The following is a 21,205-nucleotide window of genomic DNA, read 5'->3' as shown; positions in this document are numbered from 1 at the left end:
TTAGTCAAAAGTTCACACAATGTACATAGAATTATATTAGTTACGGATCTTTATGTCATAAAAAAAATTACTATAGATTTCAAATAATCTAAGATTTACGTGATCATTTCTCACATCAAACACCTTTTTCAAATCCACAAATTTTTATACACTCCACGTAGGAATCAATAGTTTCTTGATTTATTTATTTTAAAATGCATTTTTTGAACAATAATATTTAATTATTGTTCTTTTATTCCATACCATTAGATTTTAGAGTAGTATTTTTTGAGACGACCTCACGAATCTTTATCTGTGATACGGGTTAACCCTACCGATATTCACAATAAAAAGTAATACTCTTAGCATAAAAAGTAATACTTTTTCATTGATAACCCAAATAAGAGATCTGTCTCACAAAATACGACCAGTGAGATCGTATCACACAAGTTTTTGTTTAGATTTTTTTATTTGTTTGGAAACCATAATTGATAAATTTTTGAGTCGATTTTCGTGAAGAATCAAGTCTTCCCTTAATCGTTAAGAATTGAAGGGACAACTCTTATTACTTTCATCATCAATTAACTATAAAAAAAGTCTTAAAAAAAATTTGATTTCCCATTGCTTTTATTAGAAAATCGAATAAAAGTAGACCATTGAATTGACCAAAAAAGAATATAATTAAGGAGAGAGAGTCACGTCACGTTACAATCACCTTGTCATAGTCCTTGCACGCTTTACATTGCATATTTGCTCACAAGTTATTTTTTTAAAAAAAACAAAAATTTGTGTGAGACGGTTTCACCAACGTATTTTATGAGACAAATATCTTATTTGGGTCATCCATGAAAAAATATTATTTTTTATGCTAAGAGTATTACTTTTTATTGTGAATATCGATAGGATTGACCTGTATCACAGATAAAGATTCGTGAGACCGTCTCACAAGATACATACTCTTTCAAAAATTAGATTTTTTTAAATAATCATTTTTAATATTTTATTTTAAGTTTTCAAGTGGGGTTTTTTTTTATAAAGTAAAGATAATATGAGGTTTTTTTAAATTATAAAATATGAGATAATGTGGTAATTTCTAATTATTATGATTTATCTTTTATTTTTAAAAAAATGATTAATCTTTTACGATATATAATACAAAAACACCCTATACTATATATAATATAAGAATAAAAAATTATTTTCAAACAATTTTTGTTTTTTTTTTCCCAACAAAAAATTTCTATAATTGTTTTTTTTAATTTTTAAAAAATACGATATAATAATAAAATAAATTCGAGTATAATTATTATTTTTATTTAAGTTATTATATTTTGGTTTATTATTTAAGTCTCACGAAGCCCAAAAGAAGTCACTTTCTTACGCAAGTGACAATCTTAAGACTCTTGTCAGACTTTTGAGTTAACTACAGGTCAATCCACTGTCCGACGCCGATAACCAGCGCCGGAACCGCCTCTATGGACGGCGGCTGCAGCATCCCGCACCATCAGAGTCAGTTTGTAGCAGACGGGATTTCCGAGCAGCTATCATCTCTTTCTCTCGAGGGTGATGAGGAACAGAAAAATACAGAGAAGTCGGAGAAAGACCCCAGAACAATCGCTAGAAAGTAAGCTTTTTTAGCTCTGGAAAGTATAGTTCCTTAATCATGCTACTGAATTCTCATTGTGGGTTTTGTTTGATTTTTTTTTTTGTTTTGTCGTGTTTTTTTATTTTTATTTTTATAATTGTGTATGGGGAAGTAGGAGAGAGGGAAACGGAATAGAAGGGAGATGACAATGTTGGTAGATTTTTTGGCATGACAGAGCCATGTGCGATCATTAAAGCATGCTGTATTGGATTTTGTTGGGAATTTGAAGCTGGCTGGACTTTTGCATGACTTGTGGGAAATCCCTGTCTCTTTGTCCACATTCTCAATTTTAGTGTAAATAATACAACATATTGAGATGTTACCTCGTTAATTATGGGAACCAGTTAAAAAAAAGGTTCAGGTACATATGTTCTTACGTGCAAAATCCATCCTTTGTAATTACAAAATTGGAAAGCTGCTTCTTGCGAGGTTGGTTTTTGGATAAATTATCTGTTAATCCACCCTGACACTTTGGAGATCCTTAAATATGTGTTCTTGCGCAATAAAACTGGTTAAATCCATCAAGCATGTGCAGTAGCACACAAGCCTGCTAACTGCGGACTGTGTGTCGGCTCATGGCTCGGCCCTGAGAGAGACCAAGCCCAGCTATTCATTCTTCTTGGTGTGCTTGTAATAAGAATGTTTATATGCTTATTTATGGCATGCCAATATTTTTTCCATACGTTACCTTAAGCATTTATATATTGAGGTCTCGATAATATCATAGTAATTGATGTCAAAGGCACCTGAGCGATCACTTGTTTTTTTTGGTCCACCTGATAATGTGCTGACATAAAAGAAGAATGTCGAAAGAATTTTCTTATTGTTCTTCCTTGATTAGTTTATTGGAGAAAGGAAATTTGTTGACCATTTTACACTGGAAGGTTGTTTTTTACTTTAAATTTTAGATGTTGTTTTCTTGGTTCGTTCAGAGTCTTTTTGATCTTCCTTCTCTGGACCAAGCAAGAGGTATTGTTATCATCACCTATAAAGGAATGAAAGAAAGAAACTAATTTAATGTTTGTTTTTCATGTTGCCTGATGTCATCTTAGTGACAGTCTAAGGCATTAGAACTCAAATGAATTAATTACCGTCCCAAATGTATGTCTGAATTCTGATCTCGTATAGGTTGAGACAGAAAATCAAATCTAATTGATGTTTTGAAATACTCACAGGTACCAGATAGACCTTTGTATGAAAGCCGTGGAGGAGAATGTAATCATCTATCTGGGAACAGGCTGTGGGAAAACTCATATCGCCGTTTTACTAATTTATGAGATGGGACACCTGATTAAAAAGCCTCAAAAGAATGTATGCATTTTTCTAGCTCCTACAGTTGCTCTGGTCCAGCAGGTTTCCCCATTCCTTTCTGCAGTCTCCATTTTTTCCTTTTTTGTGGTATTGTAAATATTGGATCTAGCCGTGGACTGATATTAATGCGTGTGGGGCCGTGGACTGATATTAATGTGTGTGGGCCTTTGCTGTTTCATTCAAGGATCCATATTACCAACTATACCATGAATCATTTGCCTTCAATAGTGAAAATAGCTCTATGTCCTTCCATATTTGGTGTGAATTCAAATTTTGTGCTTGCCTCGTACATTTAATTTTTCAGAACTAATGATGAATTATGCCGGTTGTGGCGGGAAGAGAGAAATGGGGACTAGATAAATTTTCTATGGCTTCTGCCAATTATCAGAAAGTTGTGTGACACATGTTTTTTCAGATTCCCCGAAGTATCTTTTCTTGCAAAGCTGTATCCAAATTATTCTGACTGCTTGTGATGCCAAAAATTAGGTGCATAATTGCATATGCACTTGTGGTTTAAGTCCTTCCTCAAATTATGTCTGCCCATTTATGTCTTGTATCCCCAGCGCTTTTCTGCTAATACCATTCCTCAGCCCTCAGTGAACTATATCGAATGGTTCGATGAAGTATAACAATGCCTAATAGATGAGGTAACATGTTGAGGGATAATTGAATGTGAGGAGAACATAAAGGAAAAGTAAAGTTGGGCAGAAATGTAGTGGATACGTTTCTGTAAACAAAAATACTGAATATGGAAATTAAAGTAAATGAATCGAAATAAACTGGGAAAACTCAAAATGAATTTGGAGGATTAGTATAAGAAGAAGGATTATAGGCATTTTCTTGGGCTCTGAATGAATATCACTCTCTACATGTTATATTTTCAAAATGAGGATGGGTCTTATACATATATATACTATAGTCATGGTTGTGGCAAGGGGGGGTTGGAGAAGCACATTTCTAAGTCTCGTAGGACTCGTACACCGGGTCGCCGTGTCAATACTTGAACATCAGAACATATTAAATTGTTTAGATCAAGGTTTGTTGGGCAGAGCAAGAAAAATATAATGATGTGAAAGAGACTTGAGAATTGTATATTTAGTCACTGATATTCTCGTATACAGCGTATCCTATTTATATACAATTGCATTTAACCTCATATTGACAAGTGTAGAAAGAGTTTGTTACGCTGTTGTAACAAATCTATCGAACAATGACAAAAGATGTTTGTAGAAGAATCTGTAGACGTAATGGGCCAGTTCTTTCCGATGGCTAATTCATCTTGGACTTATGGACTTGTTGATCTTGGACTTATGGGCCAGGATGATTGATAAGCATTGGGCCAGCTTATCATTTAACTGGTAGCATAATGAGATTATTGGCATTATGTTTCTGTGAAATTATAATGCTTTTTTTCCTTTTCGACAAAATGAAATTAATAATGTCGAGAACACTTTATTACATGTATGTTTAGGTTGACCTCTTCCTTTTCCTTTTAAACTTTCCCGGTCACTTTTCTCAACTGGTGAGCCTTTGTCAAATGTGATGTAACTTTTTCAAACCACCTTAGCTTGAGTGCTCCAAGGGTTTAATTATATTTTAAACAGATTTCAGCTTGTGTACGTAACATAAACAGTGCCTTTGTTAGATGAACAGCTTATAAATTAAAACTATTAACTTCTGGTTAAAGCATGTCAGCACTGTGTTGTATTGATAGAATAATCACTCCTCTTATAAAGAAAAAATAGAATAATCACTCCCTAAAGAAGTTCATCCGGAGTTTGTGATAATTTATCGAAATCTTACTTCGATTTTTTTTTTCCATGGGAAATTAAAGCAAGCCAAGGTCATAGGAAAATCTATTGATTTCAAAGTTGGTACCTACTGTGGGAGTTCAATGAATTTAAGGAGCAGATGCAACTGGGAAAAAGAACTGGAGGAACACGAGGTTAGTTTAGTTAGTTGTCAATTTTTAAATATGGATGTACTAGAACTGTTTCTTTAATACCTTTATGGTTCATTCAACATGTTTGCGATAAATTGTCTCCCTCTGGCTTGCCTGGGGGAATTATCTTCCTCTGGCTTGCGAAGGAAAATAGTTGAAGTTTTTTTATTGTTTTGATTTCCAGATTGTACATTTCTTCCATTTCCAGGTCCTTGTTATGACACCTCAGATATTGTTGCATAATCTTTCACATTGCTACATTAAGATTGAGCTGATTGCCCTTCTGATATTTGATGAGTGTCATTATGCTCAAGTTGAAAGCAATCATCCTTATGCTGAAATTATGAAGGTGGGTAAACTGAATTAATGAGTTAATCAGCATGCAGTGGTTGAAAATTGATCCTTTTAGTCATAAGAAGAGACACATGGATTAATGTTGAAAATGCTACAGATCTTTTACAAAGTGGATTCTGTGAAACTTCCACGTATTTTTGGAATGACAGCATCTCCAATATTAGGGAAAGGTAAGCTGTCCAGGTAACTTTTGAAGAACATTTCTGTTTGAGCATGCTAAGAAACTTCTTTCTTTTTTTCCCCTTGATATGACGTATTTTGATTGCATTCTTGTTGAAGTTTTCATATCGTCCTATTTCAAGTATGCTGCATTGTAAACTAAATTGCTGTATTTTGTAGTGCTTCATTTACTGGGAAAATGTTGTAGTTGGGGTGAGATACCTAACTGTGGAAGTTGAGCAAAGGATTATCGGTATTCAGTAGCAAGAATAAAATTGTCGGATCCAACAATCTTTGGATAAAATGAATTTTATGAAAGAATTTGTGGCCTGATATCTTATGATTGTGGTGGCTAAACTTCAATCATTCGTAGTTTTATGACGTAACACATTATATTGTGCTTTAATTCAAAATGCTAGGATAAAAAAACAAACAAAACACGATTGTTAATATTGAGGGTCACAATTTAAATATTCAGTGAGGCAAGTTGGAGTTCCGATGCATACATTTAGTTCCTATATTTTCAGAGGTGGGAAGGGGTTAGCAGATTAGCTTGCAAACCAAGAGCGTGCTGCTAAGTGAGAAAAGCAATGTGAGGAAAATTATTCTGATGGTGCCATAGGTGAGTCTGAAAATGGACAAAATGGAATTTCCTCCTTCAGGTTTAAATGACTTCTCTTGTGTCTTTTTAATTTCAGAAATCAAGCTTTTACGGCTCGGTCCTATTTTAGTACTTTGGTATGATGTATAAATTGATTGGTTTGATCTGACCCTATTCCTAGGTAGTTGATTAAATGTATTCGATGAGAGCTAAGTACTGGAACAAAGGCTTATACTAAATTTTAGAATCGTATGTAGGAAAAATGTCTACTTTTGTAAGCATTGGGTTTTAAATTTTATGTTGTTGAGTATGGAGCAAATTATTTATCAACATGTTGGTAATTTTTATTTCTGTGAAGTGAATACATGTTACTTGCATCAGTTGCATTGACCTGTTAAATGTATACATTTAAAACTGAAAAACATACTGGTGTGTTGGATAGTTTCATTTTTAATTGTTATTGATCTCCCAAATGAGTGTAATTTGTTTATCCCGATTTCTATTTTCTTTAACTTGCACTCTCACTTTGCAACCGATATTTGCTTGCGTTTTTTTCTTCCATTACTCCATCGATCTCCATTTTTACGTTTATTTCCGAGCTTCTGTATATGCTACGAAGTACTGGAAATTCTGTTGATTTTTGCAACCAACAGATTGTACCTTGGTTCATTGATTTGTTTCCTGATAATTTCTTGTGTTTTCAGGAGGTTCAATTGACAGTCTCGAGGCTTTGTTGCGAGCAAGGGTGAGTTCCGAAGGATGAATATGAAAATACTCATTTTTTATATACTTCAATTTGATAAATTATATATTTTATAGTACAAACTATATAAAGCTGCAAGTTCAGAGGATTGGCAGATGAAGCAACTCTCACTCATTCTCTTACTTTAAATTCAGTTTCCTAGATGTTTTGGGATTAGAATCACGATGTTGTGGCTCTGGTGGCTGTGACGTAAATTTTTGATCATTTGACTTTCTTGTTGATAGGTTTATTCCATTCAAGACAAAGATGAACTGGAACAATTTGTAACATCCCCCAAAGTAAATGTATACTATTTTGGTTCTACCGAGAATGGCAACTCTTGCACTCACTCGATGTTCATTAGGAAACTTGAGGAGATAAAGCACCAGGTATTGTGTACTGGTACATTTTAGTTGGTGAATTCATTGCATTTAATACACTGTGTTGATCCCTTCACGGTATCACAGAGTATGTCTACCATTCGGATGAGCACACTTGATCAGAATATTCTCAGGATCTCCAAAAAGTCACTTCTAAAGAAGCATTCTGATTTAGTATTTTGTCTACAAAACCTAGGACTATGGGGGGCATTACAGGTAAGGTCAAAATATTTAGAGCTATGAGTTCTTTCCCATTTACAATTATTTGTCTGTTTATACTTCTAAATTGTTCCTCAACTCTATTGTTTTAGCAGTAAAAATAAAGAGATTTTCTCTGTCTTTCCAAACTCAGTGGCGTTATTGTTATTCTTTCTATTACATTGTGCCAAACCTCTAATTTGTTTTTAACTTTTTTTTTTGTGTTTTAATTGTTAGACCTAGTTTCTATTCAAATGTCAAACCAGAACCCAAAGGGTTTTGCAGGCTGGATTTTTGAGAAGACGTCCTGATCAACGAGACCAATAAATGTAAATTGACTTGATCAGTTGAATTTTCATGTCATGTCACGAACCATGAATGGTTTTATAAAATCAGAATGATTCAAAGTTGGATCTATCTCATCAAAATCCACTGTCATCGTGTCTGTTTTCATCACTTGATGGTTGAACTAACATTTTTGCCATGTGCTAAAATTATCATATGTTGTTGTGCTAGTATGTGCACTGTGATGAGACCGAGTGTGCCTTACATTACGGCCATCTAGTCTGCATTTTCCAGTGTCATATATGAGTTGGAACTCATTTCAACTTTCCTTTTGTAAATGTCAATATTTGAGAGTGTTATTTTGGCAGCCCTTGGCTGAAACAGTTGGTATCATTAGTTTTCAGAAAATGTACAGCACCAAGGGGAAAAGATAAAGATATTTCTAAGAACTTTTAAGGATTGCTCTGCTCATATCCCTACCTGAATTTCTATGAGAGGTTGAGCCATTGTAGGTTTTCTTACCTGTGACTTTTGAAGGACCAATTCAGTCTTCTGTGTTGGATTTTACTGCTTGATATCTTGATTTTAACAATCAACCCAATGTCGCTGGTTTAGGGTGTGTACGTGTGTCTTAAAATCTCTGATGGGAGATGACTGACTTTTTAATTCGCTCTCTCTCTTTTCCAAAGGCCAGCTATATTGCTTCAAAGGGTGATCATTACGAGAATACTGAAATGGTGGAGGAAGAAAGGAGTTGCAGTGATCACTATTTGTGCAACAAATACTTGCAGCGGGCAGCCTCAGTCCTCGCTTCTGATTGCGCCGGAGGTAGTTTGTAGTTGATACTATAGGTTTTCATCCATCATATGGCTTTTTAATGTTATATATGTGTGTGTGTGTGTGTGTGTGAGTGTAACCTACACATGTGCTATGTGTCCCTGATGTTAAAGAAGTGCGGAGACCACCTCTATCACCATCACTGACTTCTTTTTACCTTATATTAGCGTTATCCGCGTTGCATGATTGCATCAATTGATAGGGAGCCTAATATTTACATTTATTTTGGTACAGATATTTCTTGATAAACTTTTTGGCATGTGCATTTTTTCCTACCGTCGATGTTTGAAATTGTCCTATTATTTTTTCAGATGGCATGCAAGCTGATATATCCCGTGTAGATGTTTTGAAGGAGCCATTTTTCTCTAAAAAGCTCTTACGGCTTATTGGAATCCTATCAAATTTCAGGTCGGTATTTCGCTGGCGCAAAATTATGAATACACTATATCAACTTGAATCTGTTCTCTAGAAAAGTATTTTGCCGAAACCGAAGGTAAAGTTAATCTACATTTTGCTATCGCCACTGGAAAACGATTATCATGACCTAGAAACAAAACTATCATAACTGAAGTATGTATTTGTGGTCATTTCTTTGTTGCTTCTCTGAAATTTAACCAACTTTTTTCCAGGTTACAAACAAGTATGAAATGTATAATATTTGTCAATCGAATTGTCATTGCAAGATCTCTCACATATATACTTCAAAATCTGAAGTTTTTATGTTCTTGGAAATGTGGTTTCCTTGTTGGTATTCACTCTGGACTTGTCTCACGTAAAAACACAGACATCATTCTCGAGAAGTTTCGTTCTGGTGAGGTAATACTTTCTTTTAATTTCTACTATTTATGGCCTGGAAAAACGGTTATTTAAGTAGGTATTGGTCGTCTTTAAGCCTCTTCTTTCCTCACTTAGTTATGTTTATCTGATTGTTTGCAGAAAGAATCATGTTCACATAGCTTTTCAGTTTTTCTGATGAACTTGTTTTGGCAGCTAAATCTCTTAGTTGCGACAAAAGTTGGCGAGGAGGGGCTTGATATTCAGACATGCTGCCTTGTAATACGATTTGATCTTCCAGAAACAGTTGCTAGTTTTATACAATCAAGAGGCCGTGCTCGTATGCCCCAGTCTGAATATGCATTTTTGGTGGACAGGTGATTTATGCAAATCCATTTTTTGGTTTCACTTTATGAGTAAAGTTAAAATCTAATGAAATACTACAGGGGCAACCCGAGGGAACTTGATTTGATTGAACATTTTAAGAAAGATGAAGACCGGATGAACGAAGAAATTTTCTCTCGAAAATCTCATGTGACACCAACTGATTTTGAGGAAAGAACCTACAAAGTTGATATTACGGGGGCAACTATAAGTTCTGTTTCGAGTGTTGCATTACTGCACCACTATTGTTCCAAACTTCCACATGATGAGTATGATATTCTAGTTATTCAGTCTCCATTAGGCTCTCTGGTTTTGAGTATTAAGGCTATTCCATTTAGTTTCACCATATTTTGTTTAATTACTTTTTGTCTTGATTAGGTACTTCAAGCCAAAGCCACAGTTCTTTTACTATGATGATGCAGATGGAGTGGTTTGCAACATAATCCTCCCAGCCAATGCTCCAATTCATCAAATTGTCAGTGCACCACAATTGTCGATTGAGTTATCTAAAAGAGATGCCTGCTTGAAGGCATGCAAGGAATTGCATGAAGTCGGAGCATTGACTGATTACCTTTTGCCAGATCATGATGATAAGTATGATGAGGTGACTCAGGACTTATCAGACTCTGACAGCTGCGATGGTGAGGGAATGTTGGTACTCGTGAGTTGTACTATCTTTCTTCAATATTAGTTTGATAATTTAATGAATTTGTTCATTGCAGATGAGAATTCACCAGCAGAACTCCATGAGATGCTTGTTCCTGCAGCTCTGAGAGGACCGTGGAACAAAGTGGGTGATTCCACTTGTTTTAGCTCTTATTACGTCAAGTTTTCTCCTAATCCAGTGGATAGGATTTACAGAAAGTTTGGTCTTTTTGTGAAAGAGCCACTACCCCAAGAAGCTGGGAACATGCAATTGGATCTTCGTCTGGCTCGTGGTAGAATGGTGACTACAAAATTTATTCCATCTGGAGATGCCATATTTAATGAAGATGAGGTAAATTTCAACTTTCTATTCAAAATAGTTAAGCACGCGTAGCATAATTTATGCAGCGGAATTTGGAATTTATATTGCACAGGTTGCATCTGCGGAGAAGTTCCAGCAAATGTTTCTTAGTATCATTCTTGATCGGTCTAAATTCATACCAGAATATTTTTCATTAGAAGAGAATGACGTCCATAAAGCAAACACTTCAACCTTCTATCTAATGCTTCCCATTGTTCAGCATGATGATGACAAAATCTCTGTTGACTGGATGCTAGTGAACAGATGCTTGTCATCACCAATTTTTAGACACCGAGACAATGTTGTGGATGATGAAATTCCTCAACCCGGCAGCCACTTGCATCTTTCTAATGGTGGCAAAGATGTGCATGATATCGTGAACAGTTTGGTATATGTCCCATGCAAAGATACATTTTTCTTTATTTCTGATATTTGTCACGAAAAAAATGGGTATTGCTTATATGATGAATCAAAAACTCATGCGGAGCATTACATTGAAGTGTAAGTTATTTCTTTCTTTGACTTTTTTATCGCTACTAATTCCTTGTTTTTATTCTCACCATCGGCTTCATTTAGGAGTAAATGATAATATATGAGTTGATATGAACTCCATCCATATGAAACATACTTTGCTTATATCTATACTGCATTATTAAATTTGAGACCATTAGAGTAACTAACTTTTGGTGTCATAGTCTGTTTTAATAATATATATTTTAATAAAGTGTTAAAATATAACGTAAATAACATGCAGCTTAACGGATAGAGTTTGTGTTTCTTAAACATTAAGTTGTATGTTCAATTCCTACTTTGGTTTTTTTTCTTTCTTTTTTCTATTTAGTTTTTAATTTATATATCAAAATTACAGTGTAGTCTTTCACTATTTCTTATAATTACATTTTGATCTTCATTTAAATATAAACCAAATTAATTATAAAAAATATTGTACAAGCACGCAACACGTGTGGCGGAGCACTAGTTTCAGTTATTTCTGCATGTTATAAATTACAATAATCAACAGCACTAAAGTAAGAGTGAACTTCAGAAATTTAGTGACTCTGAGCATTGAACCAGTATTTTCTCTTCAGTAGTTTTCATGCGCTTTAGATTTTGTTAAGAGTGCATTATAAAACTATTTTACTTGTCTGTTATTTGGTATTATGTTTGATTTAAGTACTGAGAGATTCATCTTTAGCTTACGTTTCTGTTTACAAAATTTATGTAAAGGAACAACTAAGGCAAGTTTTTCAACAATAAGCTTTTCTTTTACACTGACTTTTGTGACAAACATTGATAATCGTTTTGTATCTGGATCAGGAAGCTTATTTAGTTCTTGAATAGAATTTTAGATCAGAATATCTTTTTTTTTTATTTTATAGAAAACTAACTTTATTATAATATGTTGAGGTTACACCATATCTGCGGATGAGTAATCCGCAGCAACGTTACAAACAACAAGAAAAATAAAGTGCAACTCTACGTCATCTTAAATTTCTCACAACCATACAAATTTCCAGTCCCTAACTAGATCTGATATGCGTAAATGATTATACTCTTGCAAGTTGATCGTCCAAGATGCCAATCTGAATTTTATTTTATCCCACATTTGGTCGACGGACTCCGACACATCTTCAAATATTCTGCTATTCTTTTCCAACCATAATGACCAAAAAATGCAGTGAATTATCAAATACCAGAAGTCATTGAATTTTATCCCGATGGGGCACATGGAATCGAAAGTGAACAGATCTTTAGCTTGCCTCGGGAAATCCCATTGAAAACCCAACTCTTTTAGGACATTAGTCCAAATTCCTCTCGAAAAAGAGCAATGCACAAGAAGATGATCTTGATTTTCTTCATCCTAACTTCATGGTTTTTACCTCATTAGATTAATAGTTTATTATTAGACTTAAAATATTTGTTTGATAAATTTTGTAGCTTTGTTGTTTATTGATTCTGAGATCTCAGTCCAGCATGTATGATTTGTTGTGCTGGTGTTACACGATTGATCATGTTGTGGTGAGTGTTTGCATCAGGTTTTAATGTCACTTCAGCAAATGTGACGATTCATATTTCACGTTGTAGGTTTGATATTCATCTTGCACACCCTGATCAACCACTACTTAAAGCAAAACAACTTTTTATTTTGGACAACTTACTACGAAAGAAAAAACACTCAGGTATAGTTTGTGTAAGTCCGTGAATCTTTTATAATTATTTTGTCAGATTATGTGCGGAAGTGTAGTGTGAAAAAAAAAAGATAATAAAAAGCTATGGTTTGAGTTTAAGGTTTTTACTAAGAATAGAAAGCATTTGCCACATTCCTTTGTATGTATTTCAACAACACTAGTTTGAGAAGAAATTTATAACTTTTCTCTTTTAAGAAATTTATAATATTCGAGGAAGCGAATTTTTTAGTTTGTCCATTTTTCAGTTGTGAAGGCTAAAACTTTTTTGTTTGAGTCCTGACACCCAAATTGTTTAATAAATGAGTATGAATGGTGGGGCAGCTGAAATTCGAGCTTAGGACCCATTCCTATCACAATTCACAATACCATGTACGTTGATGATATAATCTTAAAACATAAGTAGCTAGGAAATTGAAATTTATTTCTTCTGGTACTTCATGTTGACTTTTATACACTTTTAGAATTAATTTTCCAATTTTTCTTCCTTTTTCTTTGAATTCGACATTTTGGAGTATTGTTTTTTCAGAAGAATGGCGAGAAAAGGAGGAACACTTCGTTGAATTACCTCCGGAGATATGTCAATTGAAAATTATAGGTTTTTCTAAAGATATTGGAAGTTCATTGTCTCTATTGCCATCTATCATGCATCGGCTTGAAAGCTTTCTTGTAGCCATTGAATTGAGGGAGAAATTATTTGCTTCATTCCCTGAGGCAGCAGAAGTTACTGCTGATCGTGTAAGGTTTATTTGGGTTTATGGCTGAGCTTTTGTTTAAGGCCTGCATGGACATTCTGTTATAATCTAACCAGTTTATTATAAATTTATGTGATGAATGATTTAAAATTATGTCAGATTCTTGAAGCGCTGACTACTGAGAAATGTAGTGAACATTTCTCTCTTGAAAGACTTGAAGTGCTTGGAGACGCATTCCTCAAGTTTGCTGTTGGAAGACATCTTTTCCTCGAGCATGATGCCTTAGATGAAGGGCAACTAACAAGAAAGCGTTCCAACATTGTAAACAATAATAATTTACACAAGCTGGCGACAAGGAATAATCTACAGGTAACTGACATGACGTGTATTTTTTGTCATGTTTGGTTTTCTCAGGATATATCTGTCCTTAGAATGTGAATTCAAGAACATTGGGATTGGGCGATTGCCCGATCGCCAGTAGCTTTTGTTTCTTATTACTTATTAGAAAAACAAATGTCAGGATTAAGACGTTAGAATGGAAAAAGGACATCCTAAAGGTGATAGTGGATCAAAGTTTTTTAAAACAATAATAAGTTATCAGGTTATCTCCATTTTAAATCTGTAAAGGCTTCACCCATGAAGAATGTGGATCCCCATGCTAATGAGTAGATTTAAAACTGTGGTTACTTCCAGTTAAGAAAACCGTGGTTACTTCATATTTACTATGTTATTTTGCTGACATGAGCAGAGTTATATTGTGGTTACTTCGTATCTACTATGTTAATTTTGTTCACCTGTTGGTTCACTATTACTTCACAAATAGTTCTTTCTTGAAATTGAAATTTAAAAGGTTTTTAGTACCTTTCTTAACAAGATGAGAAGGAAAAACCTGAGTGAGTGACAGCATATTTAGCAACATGATATTTATCTGTTATTAAACCACAATAAGTTCTTAAAATGCTCTTGATGGTGAAAATGGATGGAGACAGATGGAGTTGAGTGGGATCAACAACAAATTGAGGTACACTTTACTTCCTTTATTGATTTGATTGAGAGACATGGGCTGAACTTAGCTTGCTAAACACACTCTTCCATTTTATTCACACTCTTCCATTTTATTCATGGCTTTTACTTGACCATACCAGACCCGCCATTGAATTGCTCTTCGTTGGAACTATGGGCAGTGCCTCATTGAGTTCAGTGGGATCAACTGGGTCCTAGAACATATTGTTTATAGATAAAAATATTAATAGTATAGATGTGCACCTGGGAGTGGATGTTGTTACCCTGACGCGGATATGCTTGGAATAGAAAACTGCGTCAGGAAGTGGGTTAAATTCTTGAATGGGAGGACCGAGAGTCTATCTGGGATGATTTTTTGTTACTTATTTCTTTTCTATTTTTGGTGTGTGGCATTTTTTCCCAAAAAATAATGAAATAGCTGGCTGTTTGGAAAACAATCATGTTTGAGTAGAAATAGAAACAAGTGATTGTTTGTGAGTTTGTTCAAAAGCAACTTTTGTTTGGTGAAATGATCAATGAGTAATTGTAAATAAGTTTAAATATAAATTTAATTTTGAAGTTAAATATAGTCGTTAGATCATTAACTAAGTATAGTATAAATATTTATAGATATTTTATATAAATACTATACTTAGAAATAACTAAAATATGAAATTAAAATAAACTGCTAATTACATTAGTATATATTAAAAATAGAACGCCAAAATTACTACATTCAAATTAAAATGCCATCCAAAATATTTTGACGTAATATATCGGTAATTTTATAATAATAGTAGTGTAACAATTGTATATTATGTATTCACAAATATTTTTGTTTAAGTTCTACAATTTGCTTTATATTTGGCTAAAATTCTTTGGATTTTCATTTTGTGAAATTTTTTCTGTTTTTAAATTTATTATTAATGCATTTGGTGAGAAATGTGTTATTTTGTTAGAAAGTGAAGGGTAAAGAAAGATATTGTCTTATAAAACCTAAACAAAAACATATAATAAACAGAGGTACTATTTCTGTTTAAGCTGTGTTTCTGTTTATTATTTCTCTAGAATAGGCACTCTGTTGTGGTTCTAACGAACTAATTATCTGCTTTTTGGCGGAACACTATATATGACACTCGAACATTATTGACAAATTATTATTCTGTTTTTGGATTTGGAATATAAGCTTATAACATATTAAAGAGATAAACCTGTTGCTCTACACATAATGTGCCAGTGCTTTGAAGATGTATGGCTCTACATTAACAATTGTTTCCTTAATAGTTTATAATTAGCTGACATGTTGTATCATATCCAAATACATTTTCAGGTGTATATTCGTGATCAATCATTAGAGCCAAGCCAGTTCTTTACATTTGGTCATCCTTGTCCTATAATTTGCAAAAAGGAGACTGAGAAAAACATACATTTTAGATGTTCTGACAAGATAAAAGGTGAAAATGCCGAAGTTAGGTGTAACAAAGGTCATATCTGGTTATACAAAAAAGTCATAGCAGATGTTGTTGAGGCACTTATTGGAGCTTTTATTTTTGACTCTGGCTTCAAAGCTGCAACTGCATTTCTTAACTGGATAGGCATACAAGTAGATTTTTCACCTTCCCAAATTCATAACATCTGCTCTGCTAGCGCAGCATTCCTCCCACTTTCCGATCAGATTGATGTTAATGCCCTTGAAAATCTGTTGGGGTACAAGTTTTACCAGAAGGGATTACTCATTCAGGCTTTCATTCATCCATCTTTCAACAATCATTTGGGAGGTTGCTACCAGGTATTCCTCACTGCCTCTAATGTATGAAAATCTGTAAGTTAAAGTTTTTTTTATCTCTTCTTCTAACACAACAGATCTCTTGAATCAGAGACTTGAATTTCTTGGAGATGCCGTCCTGGATTATTTGATCACTTCCTATCTGTATTCAGTGTACCCAAGCTTGAAACCTGGCCAGCTAACCGATTTAAGATCAGCTTCGGTAAACAACATTTCATTTGCTGGTGTAGCTGGACGATGGTCCTTGCACAAATTCATTCTTTGTGATTCTAGTTCTCTCCATGAATCAATGACTGAATATTTGAACTCCATTAGCACATCAACATCAGCAAAAGGGCATATTGAAGAGCTAACTTGTCCAAAGGTTGAATCTATGCACTTTCTGTGTCCTCATTTGAAGCTTGAGTATGTGTTCCATTGTATAATTGGATTCCACAATTCTTATTTTTCAACTAAATTATACTTCTTTCGATGTATTTGATGATTTAGGTGAATAGCTTGAAAAAGTTATCAACTATTATATTGCATGATGTCTATGAATTGCTAGGATCCACCTATTATTATTGTTATTTATTAACTATACCATGATCTCTTGTGGCAAAATTTCAGAACTGTTCAAATTGAAGTTGTCAATATGACATGGCTTTTTCTTGAATTAATAGCTCTATTGATGTATGAGATCATATTTATCGATTATCTCTATGTTCGTTTTATTACCGGAAACAATGGTGAACTGATTAAACTTGTATCGATTCAGGTGCTTGGTGACGTGGTGGAGTCTTGTGTTGGTGCCTTATATCTTGATGCAGGATTTGATTTGAACTGTGTTTGGAAAATAGTATTGTCTTTGTTGGATCCTGTTGTTACTTTATCCAAGTTGCAATTTAATCCTCTCAGAGATCTACGAGAACTTTGTCAATTCCATAACTGGGAACTGCAGTTTTCTAAAGTGAGGAAAGATGGTAAGTTCTTGGTTGAAGCTAAAGTGGATGAAAAAACGATTACAGCAACAGCTTGTGCCACTAACGTAAGCGGAAAAATAGCCCAAAAAAATGCTGCAAGACAAGTATTTGAATGTTTAAAGGTGATTTTGAAAATTATTTCACTATTTTGTGTTCTCATTTCATTGTTTTTTTTCCTTTTTATGGATTTTTTCTGTAGCATATTAATCCCTAGCATACTGGGGTCTGGGTTATGTTCTTTGCTTTTGTTTGAAGGCTCAAGGTTACAGATCCAAATCAAAATCACTCGAGGAAGTGATTAGAAAATGTGAAAAGAGAGAAGCCAAGTTGATTGGGTTAGACGAGACATCCTCTATTGAATCTGTAAAACTTGGTAAGCTGATAATTCAAGAATCTCCTCGAAGTGACTGTGAAGCGAAACTATATCCTCTCAGTGAGGCATCCACCAGCAAGGATGATATTGTTTCTAGACCCTTGAGACATACTTCTTATCGGCACACTGCTTCAGAATTACATGTGACACAAACCATTCACAATAATGGCTTCAATGTTGAATCACCGGCTAGTCATCTAAATATTGACTCCGGGTTTGATCCACAGGGAACAGGTGCGGACCCATGTGCCTTGTAAAGTCTTCTTTTCAATTTTTACTCTTTCGTTAACTTATAACAAATGCTTTAGGTTCCATCTGTAATGGCATGGCAAAGTCGTGCCTGCATGAGATGTGTGCTGCCAACTGCTGGAAACCACCTATATTTGAATGTTGCAATGAGACAGGTCCAAGCCACTCTAAACAGTAAGTTATCGGCTCAAACTATTTGAGTAATCATTTTCTATATCTGAAGTCCATTTGTAAGTAGCTCGAAACCGTGGTCTTGTCTGTTTTTGTTTGAGTTTTAGAAATAGAATTTTGTGGAAATGATTTGAGCTCAAGCTTGATTCATTCTCTGTAAAAAAAAATAAATTAAAAATTGAGCTAGACAATCTAGTTATAAGTCAGACTAATTTGCGCCTTTGGGAGATCATGTATTTTTCTCGAAAGGTTTCAATTATGCTGTATCCGTTTTCATATTTTTTACACTCCTCACTGCTCAAAGAATCTCATTATGCACAACTCTTGTTTCTTGCAGATTCATCTACAAAATTGTGTTGGACATTGAAGAGATGCCAGAAGAAACTTTCGAGTTCTATGGCGAACCTCGAACAAGAAAGAAAGATGCTGCTGAAAATGCAGCACAAGGGGCGATTTGGTTCTTGAAATGCCAAGGCTATTTATGGGATAAAAAATTAAATAAAGGACACTAAACAAACAAATTGATATGCTGGTGTTTTGATATGAAAATATAAAGTGTGATTGATTTTCATAGTGTCACTTATTGTGTTGTAGATATATCTATATATATGTAAAGACCTCTGAGTAACAAAAACTTATACATGAATCAATTTATAATTGATATCTCATTCAATGTTTGGGTTAATGTAAAGTTTATTATACTAAGATCATTGTTATTTACTACTTCAATGTTATTTTAATACTATTTAGCACCACCTGTCATGTTCTGAATCGAGCCATGTACTGCGCTTACTTTCTTACTCAAAAGAAGCTAACTAAGGATAAAACACGCAGACTTTGTATTGCTTGAATGCTTTACAAGACATGGATTGTGAGACCCGAGTCCAACGGGGTCTTATACTTTTAGCAATAGCCCAAAGCGATAAGCAATCTTCTATCTCAAAGTTGGCGGACAAGAAATTTAATAAGGCAGATGGTTGGTAGCTTTGTTGAAAAATGAAGATGGAAGTACTATCTTTACTCGGTTTCACACGACGAAGAGCTCAAGAGCTCCTTCCCCTCATTCTTTGTATCCGATTATATTTTTGTTTGAGTGATTAGTTCTATAATATTTGTGAGACATTTTATTCTGTTATATTAAGAGAGTGTATGTTGTCTTTGGAAACACAGTGAATGGTTGTACACTATAAAATATTATAGTGAAATTCTTTTCATCTTACCCGTGGTTTTTACTCTAATAATTTTTAGGTGTTTTACACGTAAATCTTGGTGTCTAATTTTATTTTTTATTTTCATATTTATATCTCAAGATGCCGCACCTGAGACCAACATATACTCGGTGGCTAAAAAACTGAAGATTTCGAAGTCATTTCGCAACCTAACTCCGTCCGCTGCCTTCATAGCAGAAAACTACAATTGAAATCACAGCCTATTCTAGTAGGATGAAACTAGGGGAAATTGCGTGCAGACGTTGACGATGGTTTCCATTGATATTTTGGATCAGTATTGTGAGTATTTGAATATATTCTTATGAGATTTCGATACATTATTGTTTTAAAAAACATGAGAATACGTCTAATTCGCTAACAGGGTGTCTTCCCCAAACACTCGTTCTTTACAGTAAAATTTATTAATATAAATAAATAAAAAGTATATAATATGATAATTTCTTTGTTCTATCCCATCTCTATGTTCAAAGTGACAGGAAAACAAGAAACCAACCGATTTAACTTCAATGCCATGAAAATATGCTGCTTCAGCTATATATTACGTCTTATTTTAATTTTATTTTGCCTTCGATTGGGTGCCAATAATACTTGGAAGACAGCAATAAAAATAACACGAAAATTAATTGTTATATATATTAAATTCGTTTAAATAAATAACATCACATTCTTTTTATGTTATCAAACAACCACATCCGATGCATCTCAAATGAGATACATGTAACAAGGCTTCACTTGTTACATAAAATTTACCAAAATAAATACTCGCAATTGTAATGTGATGTTATGATAGGTTCCATTAATAAAAGACATGATAGGATCGATTAGGAGATAATCGTAGAGCTGTAATAATTTGTTTATTGAAATATTGAACACCGAAAAATTAAATCGAGTTTGATTTTCAAATCAAGAGGAAGACACTTAAAAAATATCTCGTATTAAATATTTTGAAAATCATTTAAAAGTTATGTAAGTTGAATATATAAAATATTTTTGGTTGAAGTATTTTATCAAGCACATGATATGTAATATTTTGGGTATTTGAAAAACACATAAAATGCTTCAACATGCATCTTAAAAACAATAGAAATAATTAAATGCAATAAATAAATAGAAACCAATTTATTTATGTATATTTGGAGATTGACAACACCTATTTTTCCACATAGAAAGGATCTATTAGAATACTTGATTTATACAACTTCTTGTACAAAACCATTTCAACTTACGACTTATTTATTGCTTAACTGAAACTCCCAGCACACTCGCTTGTAGGTCGTAGCCTCATAATCTACATTAATGTTTAATGTCTCTTATGTCAAGACTATAAACACAATATTTAATGTCTTTGTGATCAGACTAACTCATCTAAATCTGCACGAAGGCGATGAAGCTTTTCTGTGCTTATGTTACAAAGTGCTGAAGCTCTGCGAGACAGTGAACCTTCTCCATTGGTTTGAAAGGACCCGAGTTATAGAGGACGGTCATCCCTTTCTTGTAAGGAATTATTGTCGCTGTAACTCTTGAGCCCAGGTTCGAATTTTCGGCGTACGCATTAGGAAAGCCCGAAAGTTGGTCTTTTATGAACTGTACACAATCAAAAGAATCTGAATTTTCATGTACAAGCATATTTTCGGGTAAATTAGTGGCAAAATCATTCCATGTTTTGACGCTCAAAATGGTTGAATGAATACCTTAAAATATCATTCAGCATCACCAAACTCAAACTTAAACCGGTTGAGATCATCTTTGTGTATTTCTTGTCTCTGTTATACGCTAAATCGCATGGTTAATACTTAATAAACACATTTTCAAATTTATTTTGACATTTCTTTGCTCCCCTTTTTGTTGTTTGAGTTATTGTATGGCAGCTCAGTTTAACTTGTTGAACCATCTACAAGAATTAACTTTAATCTTATTTTATATTCAATATTTACATTGTAGATAACCCGGACACA

General features: G+C 33.9%; 1 protein-coding gene across 2 annotated transcripts; it reads left to right on the top strand.

Annotated features, from left to right (window-relative positions):
- The first annotated feature begins 1,340 nt into the window (after positions 1-1,340).
- LOC140963094 (dicer-like protein 4) lies at positions 1,341-18,538 on the top strand. Of its 2 annotated transcripts, none has more exons than XM_073422327.1 (25): positions 1,341-1,603; positions 2,800-2,977; positions 4,770-4,880; positions 5,086-5,226; positions 5,329-5,401; positions 6,696-6,736; positions 6,979-7,122; positions 7,201-7,329; positions 8,286-8,424; positions 8,745-8,841; positions 9,063-9,249; positions 9,424-9,584; positions 9,654-9,860; positions 9,970-10,232; positions 10,314-10,588; positions 10,671-11,098; positions 12,683-12,777; positions 13,313-13,521; positions 13,638-13,847; positions 15,811-16,269; positions 16,358-16,630; positions 17,024-17,350; positions 17,484-17,835; positions 17,910-18,024; positions 18,359-18,538. In XM_073422327.1, exons 1-25 carry the CDS (start codon positions 1,455-1,457, stop codon positions 18,531-18,533), a joined length of 4,938 nt encoding a protein of 1,645 aa, XP_073278428.1. In that variant the 5' UTR covers positions 1,341-1,454; the 3' UTR covers positions 18,534-18,538. The 2 variants fall into 2 exon arrangements, with proteins under 2 accessions (XP_073278428.1, XP_073278427.1); XM_073422326.1 differs by having other exon boundaries at positions 5,062-5,226.
- The last annotated feature ends 2,667 nt before the right edge of the window (positions 18,539-21,205 follow it).

Source organism: Primulina huaijiensis, chromosome 17 (assembly GCF_012295235.1).
Source record: "Primulina huaijiensis isolate GDHJ02 chromosome 17, ASM1229523v2, whole genome shotgun sequence".
Taxonomy (NCBI): Eukaryota; Viridiplantae; Streptophyta; class Magnoliopsida; order Lamiales; family Gesneriaceae; genus Primulina; species Primulina huaijiensis.
This window is presented reverse-complemented; position numbering and strand designations above follow the sequence as displayed.